This window comes from Pristiophorus japonicus, chromosome 21, assembly GCF_044704955.1.
Source record: "Pristiophorus japonicus isolate sPriJap1 chromosome 21, sPriJap1.hap1, whole genome shotgun sequence".
Classification (NCBI taxonomy): Eukaryota; Metazoa; Chordata; class Chondrichthyes; family Pristiophoridae; genus Pristiophorus; species Pristiophorus japonicus.
In genome coordinates, this window is record NC_091997.1 from 80,676,373 (window position 1) to 80,689,075 (window position 12,703).

At 49.6% G+C, this 12,703-nt stretch overlaps 2 protein-coding genes across 2 annotated transcripts in view; one reads left to right on the forward strand and one right to left on the reverse strand.

Annotated features, from left to right (window-relative positions):
- alpk3a (alpha-kinase 3a) overlaps positions 1–12,703 on the reverse strand; it is a 212,603-nt gene that overhangs the window by 67,605 nt on the left and 132,295 nt on the right. The window lies entirely within an intron of this gene.
- The window catches only part of slc28a1 (solute carrier family 28 member 1), a 43,758-nt gene that overhangs the window by 20,725 nt on the left and 10,330 nt on the right, over positions 1–12,703 (forward strand). Inside the window, exons 12-14 of the mRNA XM_070864788.1 lie at positions 5,020–5,150; positions 6,448–6,616; positions 11,730–11,927. Coding sequence (XP_070720889.1) covers positions 5,020–5,150; positions 6,448–6,616; positions 11,730–11,927 — 498 coding nt within the window. The remainder of the gene's footprint in view (positions 1–5,019; positions 5,151–6,447; positions 6,617–11,729; positions 11,928–12,703) is intronic.

A 12,703-nucleotide genomic window follows, 5' to 3' on the forward strand; every position in this document is an offset into this window, starting at 1 on the left:
CTTGGGACCATGTCCATAGTTTAGCACATACACAGGGTCATTCAGATCAATTTCCCGTGACACAGTGGCGCGACCATCGTTTACATTTTGTTGCTGCCGCCTGCTCTCTACCTGATCATGCAGGTTGGGGTGAACCAGCGAGAGGCTCAGCCAGGGGCACCCATGTGGGGTCTCGTGCAGTAGTACTCGGGACAGGCGGGTTTGGAGTGAGCCTTCTGTGACTCGTTTAAGGCTCTGTTTGATTGTTTTCACTGCCCGCTCTGCCTGCCCATTGGAGGCTGGTTTAAACGGGGCTGAGGTGACATGATTGATCCCATTGCGGGTCATGAATTCTTTAAATTCGGCACTGGTGAAACATGGCCCGTTGTCACTGACCAGTATGTCAGGCAGGCCGTGGGTGGCAAACATGGCCCTCAGGCTTTCAATGGTGGCGGTGGTGGTGCTTCCCGACATTATTTCACATTCAATCTATTTTGAAAAAGCATCCACCACCACCAAGAACATTTTACCGAGAAACGGGCCCGCATAGTCGACATGAATCCTCGACCATGGTCTGGAGGGCCAGGACCACAAACTTAGTGGTGCCTCTCTGGGCGCGTTGCTCAACTGAGCACATACGCTGCATTGCCGTACACAGGACTAAGTCAGAGTCGATACCGGGCCGCCACACGTGGGATCTGGCTATCGCTTTCATCATTCCTATACCTAGATGTGTGCTGTGGAGATCCGAGATGAACGTCTCCCTGCCCTTTTTGGGTAGCACTACGCTGTTACCTCACGACAGGCAGTCTGCCTGAAGGGACAGCTCGTCCTTTCGCCGCTGGAATGGCTTGATTGGCTCTTGCATTTCAACGGGGATGCTGGCCCAGCTCCCATGCAGTACACAGTTTTTTACTAGGGACAGCAGAGGATCTTGGTTGGTCCAAGTCCTAATCTGGCGGGCCGTGACAGGTGATTTATCATTTTCAAACGCTTCCATGACCATTAACAAGTCTGCGGGCTGCGCCATTTCCACTCCCGTGGTGGGCAATGGTAGCCGACTGAGAGCATCCGCACAGTTCTCGGTGCCTGGCCTGTGGTGGATGGTGTAGTTATATGCTGATAGCGCAAGTGCCCACCTTTGTATACAGGCTGAGGCATTAGTATTTATCCCCTTGTTTTCAGCGAACAGGGATATGAGGGGCTTGTGATCGGTTTCCAGCTCAAATTTGAGGCTAAACAGGTACTGATGCATTTTCTTTACCCCGAACAAACACGCTAATGCCTCTTTCTCAATCATGCTGTAGGCCCTATCAGCCTTAGACAAGCTCCTGGAAGCATAGGCGACAGGTTGCAACTTCCCCGTAATGTTAGCTTGTTGTAATACACACCCAACTCTGTACGACGACGCATCACATGCTAGCATAAATCTTTTACACGGGTTATACAATACAAGCAGCTTGTTGGAGCATAAAATGTTTCTGGCTTTCTCAAAAGCAATTACTTAGTTTTTTTCCCCATACCCAGTTCTCACCTTTACGCAATAACACATGTAGGGGCTCTAAGACGGTGCTTAACCCCGGTAGGAAGTTACCAAAATAGTTGAGGAGTCCCAGGAACGACCGCAGCTCCGTGACATTCTGTGGCCTGGGCGTGTTCCTGATAGCCTCTGTCTTGGTGTCTGTGGACCAAATGCCATCTGCCGCTATCTTTCTCCCCAAAAACTCCATTTCTGTTGCCATGAAGACGCATTTCAACCTCTTCAGCCGCAGCCCTACGTGATCCAGTCGCTAAGGACCTCCTCCAGGTTTTCTAGGTGCTCGACGGTGTCCCGACCCGTGACCAATATGTTGTCCTGAAAAACCACTGTGTGTGGTACCGACTTGAATAGGCTCTCCATGTTTTTCTGGAAGATCGCTGCAGCCGACCGAATTCCAAACGGGCATCTGTTGTAGATGAACAGTCCCTTGTGCGTGTTGATGCAGGTGAGGCCCTTCGAAGACTCCTCCAGCTCCTGCGTCATGTAGGCCGAAGTCAGGTCGAGCTTGGTGAACGTCTTGCCTCCTGCCAGCGTCGCAAATAGGTTGTCTGGCTTAGCGGGTATTGGTCCTGTATCGAGAAACGATTAATAGTTACTTTATAATCGCCGCAAATCCTGACCGAGACATCACTTTTGAGTACTGGAACAATCGGGCTGGCCCATTCGCTGAATTCCACTGGGGAGATGATGCCCTTGCGTTGCAGCCTGTCCAGCTCAATTTCCACTCTCTCCCTCATCATGTGAGGTACCGCTCGCGCCTTGTGGTGAGTGGGTCGTGCCTCTGGGACCAAGTGGATCCGCACCTTCGCCCCAGAAACGTTTCCAATGCCTGGCTCAAAAAGGGAAGGAAATTTGTTAAGAGCCTGGGTACATGAGGCCTCATCGACATGTGATAGCGCTCGGATGTCATCCCAGTTCCAGCGGATTTTGCCCAGCCAGCTCCTTCCAAGCAGTGTGGGGCCATCACCCGGGACAATCCAGAGTGGCAGTTCGTGCACCGTGCCCTCATAGGTGACCTTGACCATGGCACTGCCCAGGATAGTGATGAGCTCTTTGGTGTACGTTCTCAGTTTCATGTGGATGGGGCTCAGGGCTGGTCTGAGTGCCTTGTTGCACCACAGTCTCTCAAACATCTTTTTACTCATGATGGATTAGCTAGCGCCCATGTCCAGTTCCATGGCAACGGGTAAGCCATTCAATTTTACATTTAGCATTATAGGTGGACATTTCTTCGAAAATGTGTGAACCCCGTGTACTTCAGCATCTGCCTCCTCTCTCTGAGGCTCGAAATTGCTTTGATCCACCAAGGACCGATCTTCCTCTGCCACGTGGTGGTTAGCAGGTTTTGCAGAGCTTGCAGCTCATTTTCAAGCTCGTTGGAGGTGCCCCATTGTTCCACAGCTCTTGCAAACATACCCTTTGAAGTGGCATGAATAGGCTGAATGGAAGCCTCCACAACGCCAACAAGGTGTGAATTGCCTTGCATTCATCCTTTGTTGCGGACTCTGAGTCATCTGGGTCACCTGAGGCCTGCTGGCAGTTGCAGACTCGTGGTTTCTGCCCTGTACATTTCTGCTAGCAAACACAGTTCCAGTTAATTTATGAACATTGCTAGCACTTGTGTGCTGAGAGATTTGTTTGGTGTTATCACTGGTGGACATAAACCACATTGCTATCACAATGGCCTTACTGAGGGTCGGTGTCTCTACAGTCAAAAGTTTTCGTAAGATGATCTCATGGCCAATGCCCAGTACAAAAAGGTCTCTGAGCATTTGCTCCAGCTAGCCATCAAACTCACATTGTCCTGCAAGTCGCCTTAACTTGGCGACGTAGCTCGCCACTTCCTGACCTTCAGATCGCTGGCATGTGTGGAACCGATACCTCGCCATCAGCACGCTCTCCCTCGGGTTAAGATGCTCCCGAGCTAGTGTACACAGCTCCTCATATGACTTATCTGTGGGTTTCACCGGAGCCAGAAGATTCTTCATGAGGCTGTAGGTCGGTGCCCCGCAGACTGTGAGGAGGATCGCTCTCCTTTTTGCAGCGCTTCCTTCTCCGTCCAGCTCGTTGGCTACAAAGTACTGGTCTAGCCATTCGACATCGGCTTCCCAGTCCTCACCCTCCAAGAACTTCTCCAGGATGCCCACAATTTGCTGCATCTTTGCGTTGGATTCGTATACTCGTCGCCAGTTGTTGTGTTCCTAACACAGATGAGACTGAACACAGGGAGGTTAAAGTAACAGTGACCTCAGTCTTTAATAAGACACTCCAGAGAGAGGAACAGGCCTTTGGGGCCAGCTTAGATACAGTGCTCCCAAGGGATGCTGGGAACACTTGGGACTTCAGGGGATGAGCTCCCTGGTGGCGGAACATGGGAGTGCATGCTTTACAGATACATATCAAAAGGTGCAAGTGAGTATTATGTATATAGATTAGGATTATGCTGAAGCATAAGTAAACAGAAACAAACAATAGTATGATTACTTATAAAGTAACCAAGGTTGAATCAGTCTGTAAGAGTTTTAAAACATTTTCTTCCACATATATATATTCCGTACATTTCTTACACTGTCCAAAAAGTTGCTTGAATGTGTGATTATGGTATTTGTTCGTGAGCAAGACATGTCTGTCTTCCACATTTAGTCACAATCAAACTCTAGATCAAAGCAGAACATTTATACTTGGTCTGTTCCTTTACAGAAGCCAGATCCATTTCTCAACATGCAGGGATTCCTTGTGGAGCCCGGAAAACTCCTGCTCCTCCTATCTTTCAAAAAAAGATGCTCTTCCCTGGGCCCCTTCTGACCCTGGGTTCACCTCCTGACCATTTCCCAGCACTGAACTTTACCAAAGAAACCACAATATTGAACAGTAAAATCTGTCTAAAGTTATATGTAAAAAAAAAGTCTTGCATTGACATAGCCGGGCGTCTCAAAGCGTTTTACAGCCAATGAAGTACTTTTGGAGTGTGGTCACTGTTGTAATGTGGGAAATGCGGCAGCCAATTTGTGCACAGCAAGCTCCCACAAACCATAATGTGATAATGACCAGATCATCTGTTTTTTTGTTGTTGATTGAGGGATAAATATTGGCCAGGACACCATGGATAACACTCCTTCAAAATAGTGCCATGGAATTTTTTACGTCCATGTGAGAGAGCAGGCAGGGCCTCAGTTTAACGTCTCATCTGAAAGGCGGCACCACCAACAGTGCAGCACTCCCTTAGCACTGCACTGGAGTGTCAGCCTAGATTTATGTGCTCAAGTTCCTGGAGTGGGACTTGAACCCACAACCTTCTGGCTCAGAAATGAGTGGGCTACCCACTGAGCCACATACTTCCTAATATAAGTCTTAATTTGGTCGGTTAATTTCAATTCTGTCCCAACTGCAAAGCTTAAAAAAATAATAACGCTGTCAAAAAATTGAGAGATATGTTATGGTGGTCAGTTTCTGTTCCGTCAACTGCTTCAATTATGTGACATTCTGATCTTGCATTACAGATTAGCGCATCCAGTTTGATAGCCGCCTCAGTAATGGCGGCACCTTGCGCACTTGCTCTGTCGAAGCTCAGCTACCCTGAAATCGAAGAATCCAAGTTCAAGAGTGAAGAAGGAGTGATAATAGATTGTGGGTGTGTAATACTAGCCGCTACTCATAGCGTTCATTTCATGGCGGAACAACCCGGGACTGCTGTTATTATATACAACTACTGGGGGTGAAAATACCCAGCGGGGCCGATCGGTGAGTCGGGCGGAAAATAAAAATGGCAGCGCGTGCTGCTCCCGACCTCCCCTTTAACCTCCGCCCCGGGAGCAGAGGTCAGCCAGGGTTCACGGCCCGTCAGGCTGGCACTAACGTCGCTCACAGGGCGCTGGCCGATTTACACCGTGGGGCGGAAAGGGGTCGGCATGCCACTAAGGGGGTTGGCGCACGCAGCAATGACACCATCGGCATTGCGTGGCGGCCCGGGGCGTATCTTCTCAGCGCCTCCGCTAACTCCTGGGCCATTTTGCTCAAACCTTGCCCCCCCCCCCACTCCCCGGGTGAAAACAGTTTCAGGAGGCACTAATGAGAGGTGCAAACCAGGGCAATTTCGAACTCCCCGCTATGTGCAGGAGTGGGTTGTGCTATAGGTTTAGTACGGTAACTTCAGATCCAGCCCAGATTGCTTGGAATGAATGGTTGCTCTTCTACGGGCTACCAAGGTCCCCGGGTTGGATTTAGAGGCCGGTTGTCCTGATCTCCTGCACTATCCCTAACTCACAAATACCCCTGCTGCCGTCAGGAGAGTCTGCCGACGTTGCCATCAGGAGTTCGGCGACTCTGTACATTAAAACTAACAAGTCCCGTCCCCGCCTCGAACTCGTTGGCTGACGCAGTGGTGTCAATATACATTCCGATCTTTAACAAACGTGTCTTCAGTTATGTGGGCGGACTGGAGATGCTGGGGTTGTTCTCCTTAGAGCAGAGAAGGTTAAGATGAGATTTGACAGAGGTGTTGAAAATCATGAAGGGTTTAGATAGAGTAAATAAGGAGAGACTGTTTCCAGTGGCAGAAGGGTCGCTAACCAGAGGACACAGATCTAAGGTGATTGGCAAAAGAACCAGAGGCGAGTTGAGGGAAAAAAGATCACACAGCGAGTTGTTGTGATCTGGAACGCGCTGCCTGAAAGGGTGGTGGAAGCAGATTCAACAGCAACTTTCAAAGGGGAATTGAGTAAGGGAAAAAATTGCAGGGCTATGGGGAAAGAGCAGGGGGAGTGGGACTGACTGGGTAGTTCTTTCAAAGAGCCGGCACAGGCACGATGGGCCGAATGGCCTCCCTCTGTGCTGTATCGCTCTATGATTTGCTCAATTTCTCAGTCATGCAAGAGCGCGTTGTCAGCCATGTTGGAATGAAAGTAACTATTGCTCTTTCACTTATTCAGCGGAGAACAGAATGTTCTGGAAGCGGCCAGTAACGGCGCCTCTGCCTCCATTCATCTGGTGGCCAACATCGCGGTGAACCTACTCGCCTTTTTAGCTGTGCTGGAGTTTTTAAACGCAGCGCTCTCCTGGTTTGGAGGGATGGTGGATTATCCCAAGCTCAGTTTCCAGGTACAGCACATTTATTCCGCAGAGCTCCGCCTGCCACGGGGTCGGAAACCTGCGCTGGCCACTCCGCCACCCCACGGAGAACGATGTCAGGGAGACAGACTTTGCTCAGTGCAAGACAGCTCATGGTAACCTCACCCGCTAATTTATAGCCATCGCAAGCTGTCACAGCAACTCAGTCAGCCTTAAATCAGTGAGGAATAGTCAGGAGAAGCAATAAAGTGGAAAGACGAGGGAATCATTTTGTGAAAGATAATGACTTATTTCAACAAGCAGAGTTACAGAGAAATTACACCATTACATCAGGCCGTTTGGCCCAGCCAGTCAGTGTTGGTATTTATCCTCCACATGATTAGGGCTCCTAACCAGTGTCCCCGCCCTTTTCCCATATCTCTTGCTCCCCGATTCCTGCTCCAACGATCGATATAACCTGTTCTTGAGGGCTAGAAATACCGGGCGACAACTTTTCAGGGAGCGCAAAAAGTATCGCCGGGCGGAAAAGATTTGCCGCTGCCTGGAACTTCCGCTCCGAGAGGGAAGTGAAACGTTAAATCAAGCGCTAACCACTTCCTTTCGAGCGCTGAAGGGAGTGAGAGGGGCTGCTCCGGGTAGCGCTGCCATCTTTGGAGGCCCCTACCCTCGCGTAAAGGGAAGAGCCAATGACGGGCTGAATGAATCTTACTGCTGTCTCTGTGGGGCCACGGGACCTGTGCTACGCACCTAGCAGCCCCGAGTGCTCTGAGAAAGGGCAGGGCTCATCAATCGCCGGGGGCAAAGGAAATCAGAAGGCACCAGAATGGAGAGGTAAATAAATGTTGCCCTACCTGACCACCGCTCCCCAAGCGGCCGGCCGAGGTGACAATGCCTCCCGCAGCTCCCGCTGTTGACGCCCGGAGATGCTGCAGGGAGCGGGACCGAATATCACATCCGGGGCGGTAATGGGTAACGGATGGCATCAAGAAAGCGAGGTGGTAAGCGTTAGCAACAGCGCAAACCCACCAGGGAAGCTTGCGGGTGTCGGTGATTTCCCCGCTCCCGGTCAGTAACGTGACATCAACCCACTCTCTTTTTGAAAATGAATATTACACTGGTTACTGTCCAAATCCCAATTTCTCGAGCTGCACTACTTCTTCCTCCAGTTCCCTTCAGATCCTTGAATGTATCTTGCCGGGACCGATTCCTATGGCGGGGATTCTAGCGGGGTCACCAGTGGACAACTGAGGAGAGCGGGATTGAGGAAAATGAGGGAGTATATTGGTAAAAGTGACAGGTCTATTTGGCAGAAAAGGTTGAACCAAAGCTATCATCAATATAGAGAGTGGTATTCAGAATGATATAATAAAGATAAAGGAGGTTGAAGTGTACGGGTACATTTTGCAGGCTGGAATTTGGGTTACAGCACGTGATCGGCGCAAAGGTACTGATGACCCTGTGAATGAGTTCATTTCATTCACAGTATCCAAACAGCGCACTCAACTGCTTCCGGCTAAATCCACGACAGTGACTTCCGATTAATAATGACATAGGAGATACGGCACAGAAGGTCTACCTGTCCATGCCAGTGTTTATGGTCCATACGAACGTACGAACAATGACAGACAGGTAAAGACCGTCTGGTCCATCGAGTCTGTCCCACACAATTGCGCTACCTTGTGTATCACAACATATACACTCCACCCCACCCCAAACCATGGGATCTCCTGGGAAAGGCAGGAAAACAAATAAAAAACCCAGGTCAATTTGCGGGGAAAAGAATCTGGGAAATTCCTCTCCGACCCATCGAGGCAATCGAAACTAGTCCAGGAGATCGCTCTGGCCCGGAATTCCCTGCAGTACCGACCTTCTGTAAGAGTTAATCTCCATCGCAGCCAGAAACAAATCCAGCTTTTGCTTGAAGGAATTCAGCGAGTCTGCATCCACCACATGAGAGGGCAGCTTGTTAGGAGTCTGCTGTTCTCTGGGGAAAGAGCCACCTCCTGACATCTAACCTAGATCTAGCCTGATACAACTTAAATTTGTGCCCCCTGGTCCTGCCTAACCTATTTCATTGAAATAAACAGTCAGCTGGAACACTGTCCATTTCCTTCATTATCTTATAAACCTCAATCATATCTCCCCTCAATCATATCATCCAGACGAGGCTCCGTCCACCCCTCTCCATATCACCCTATTCCACTTCTATTCCTGTCTCCCTCGTGTGTTTATCCAGCTTCCCCTTAACTGCCTCTATACTATTCGCCTCAACCAGTCCCTGTGGTAGTGAGTTCCACATTCTAACCACCCTTCTGGCATTTGTCTTGAATTCCCGATTGGATTTATTAGTGACCATCTTATATTTATGGCCTCTAGATTTGGACTCCCCCACAAGTGGAAATATTTTCGCGATGTTTACCCTACTGTTATATATTTGCTTCAGGAGTTTTTTGATTAGGAATTCATAGCAACACGTTGCTATTAAGAACGAGTTGGTTTATTAGCAAAGGTTTAACAATCACACATTACCAGTTCATCCATCAGACTCACAACTCATCGTAGATCCCCTGAACCCAACTGGCTGGGGTTTTATTGAGTCTTGTGAACATCACGTGACTGGCTAAGCCACCCCCAACTCAACAGCTCTACAACTATTTTAATTGTAACTTTAAATCAAGTGCCCACTTCTGGTAAGGGTGCTAGAAGCCACAAATTTCCAAATAAAATTTTAAAGGAAACTTAAATCAAATTATAATTTGGTAATGGTGCACTCTAGTCCCTCCGGCGCCCACCTTTCGAGGAAGGCCGCGAGCGTACCGGTGGACACTGCATGCTCCATCTCCAGGTACACCCTGGCTCGGAAGAGAGGCAGGCAGTCGGGCTGAACGACCCCCTCGACCGCCCGCTGCCTGGACCGGCTGATGGCCCCCTTGGCCGTGCCCAGGAGCAGTCCTACGAGGGGGCCTTCCGACCTGCTCGCTACCCTCCGCACAGAGTGCCCAAAGATCAGGAGTGTGGGACTGAAGTGCAACCAGAATTTGAGGAGCAGCCCCTTCAACTATTGGAACAGGGGCTGTAACCTTGCACACTCAGTAAAAACAAGGAACACGGATTCTTCCAGACCGCAGAAATTGCAGGAGGCCTGGGAGCCCGTGAACCGACTTAAAAACTTATTGCACATGACTGTTCCGTGCACCACCCCCAGGACAAGTCCTCAATAAATAGAGGGAGGACTCCACATAGAGTGCACTCCATTGGAAATCCCCGCCTCCTCCGGACGGCAAGATGGTGCGCCATGACGTGTCCGGACGGCAGATGAGGGTGACAACGTGGAGAGTGTGCAAGAGCAGCCCATACAGGAAACCCCTCTGCACAGAACTGAAAGGCACAGAGGGGATTTCCCCAAGGAGGCTCAAGTTGTGAGGCACCGGTTCGCAAGGGAGGTTTCGGGGCTTGGCGCCGATGAGGAATTCCGTCCGGACGGGGGTCAGTTCGGATGAGATCGCCCCACGCTCTTGAGCCTCCTCTTGCTACATGGGCCTTCAACAGCTCTACAACTATTTTGGTTCAACAGCTCTACAAGTCTTTTGTTGCAAAAACAAAATCAATTAAATCAAGTGCCCCCTGATTAAGAGCGGGGGACACTCCAAACAGTTTTCAAGAGCCCTTTTTTTGGGGGGGGGTGGTTGGTTTTTTATGTGAGGTTTTTTGTGCTTTTTTTGGGCACTAAAACCACAAATTATACAAGTGCCCCCTGGCTAAAAGGGAGGGGACACTAAAACCCGGCACAATAAAACAAATTAAACTTTAAAACATATAAAATCAAATTAAAATTTGGTTGCCAGGGGTGATGATGCACTCCAGTCTCTCTGGCGCCCACCTCTCGCGGAAGGCCGCGAGCGTACCAGTGGACACCGTGTGCTCCATCTCCAGGGACACCCTGGCTCGGATGTAACCGCGGAAGAGAGGCAGGCAGTCAGGTTGAACGACCCCCTCGACCGCCCGCTGCCTGGACCGGCTGATGGCACCCTTGGCCGTGCCCAGGAGCAGTCCTACGAGGAGGCCCTCGGACCTACCCGCTCCCCTCCGCACAGGGTGCCCAAAGATCAGGAGAGTGGGACTGAAGTGCAACCAGAATTTCAGGAGCAGCCCCTTTAAATAATGGAATAGGGGCTGCAACCTCACACATTCCATAAAAACATGGAACACGGACTCCTCCAGACCGCAGAAATTGCAGGCGGCCTGGGAGCCCGTAAACCGACTTAAATATTTATTGCACGGGACTGCTCCATGCACCACCCTCCAGGCCAAGTCCCCAATAAATAGGGGGAGGTCTCCCGCGTCGAGTGCGCTCCATTGGGGACCCCAACCTCCTCCAGATGGCAAAATGGTGCGCCCGGACGGCAACGTGGAGAGGGTGCAGGAGCAGCCTGTACAGGAAACCCCTCCGCGCAGAACTGAAAGGCACGGAGGGGATTTCCCCGAGGCAGTCAAGTTGTGAGGCGCCAGCTCCCGAGGGAGGTTCCGGGGCTTGGCGCCAATGAGGAATTCCATCCGGATGGGGGTCAGTTTGGGTGGGATCACCCCACATGCTTGAGCCTCCTCTTGCTACATGGGCCTTCAATAGAGCTCTACAACTCTTTTGATTTAAAGACTACTGCACCGAGTAATCCCAGACAGTCCCCCATCCAAGTACTAACCAGTCCTGACTCTGCTTAGCTTCCAAAATTAGACAAGATCAGGCATTTTCAGACTAGCATGCCCATAGGCTCAGCCCTACAACTCTTATAGTTGCACAAAACAAACGTTTAAATCAAGCGCTCCCCCAATCTGGGGGACACTCCAAGCATTTTTCCAGGCCCTTTTTTTTTTGTTTTAAATCTGTGAGCATCCTCACAGGTGCATACATTAACTTTTCTTAATCTTAAAGTCCTCTTTCAGGTCAGCACTCAACCTTCTCTCGAGAAAAGAGCCCCAGCCTTTTCAATATTTCCCGATAGGTGCAGGTATACCTCTCAGCTCTGGTTTCAACCTTAAAAATAATAAAATATGCTTAATTGCCCTAACTGCATTCTGCAAGCTCGCTTATGTCTAGTGGGAGCTGGAAGTCCTGAATGAGGTCTATTCTATATTGTTTATGCAGGTCATCTGCTCCTATGTCTTCATGCCACTTGCCTTCATGATGGGCGCGGACTGGAACGATTCTTTCCTCGTGGCCGAACTGATTGGAATCAAACTCTTTCTCAATGAGTTTGTGGCCTACCAGAAGCTTTCCATGTACCAGCAAAAGCGCCTGGATGGCATGGCCGAATTTATTGATGGGAAGAAGCAGTGGATATCAGTGAGTATGCACAGCGCCGACAAGGGGTTTGGGCTCAATTTCAGCCTATAAGGAGTCAGTCCCCAAAGAATGCTGACAGCCAATGGATTCAAACCCGGGAGAGTGCACTGACTCCAACGTGCCGCCCAGTCCCATTGGCCCAGAAATTCCGGTCGCAGGCTTCCCGCAGACAATTGCCTCCGACCTGAAACATTTCTACGAAAGTATCCGGTGGTCCGGGAGGAGCATGGGATTCTGGTGGGGAGTCCTTCTCTTCCCGCGCTGCGAAGCGCGCTCCCGTCCTCCAGGTTCCCACGCAGAAGGTGCAGTCACGTGCTCAACCAATCAGGTACAGTATTCCACAGCATCCTCATTAATAGCAATAACTCCGTATCTATGAACTCTCATTGCTATTAATGAGAAAAAAAAATCAAAGGCACTAAACACCATAATAAAAAACACATCTCACATAATTAAAATTAATTGAAATTAAAGCTAATAAATATCTGAGAGAAAAATGTTTTTTCCGAGTTAAAAATTTTTTAAAAATTATGCTTAAAAATAAATGTAACGTAGTGGGCAGGGTTTTTTTTTAAATAATATGTTTTTTTAATGTAATTTAATTATATTTTTGTGTGTTTTAAAACACTTACGCCTGTAAAAGTATGCTATGCACCTGCTTTTATCAGGCGCAAGAATTTTGAGGACATTTGCTGGGCAAGATATGGGTAAATCCAGCAGTCTTGCCCGTGCAAATGCCCTCGCTCCCGAGAAGCGCCGATCCATCAAGCTCGAGC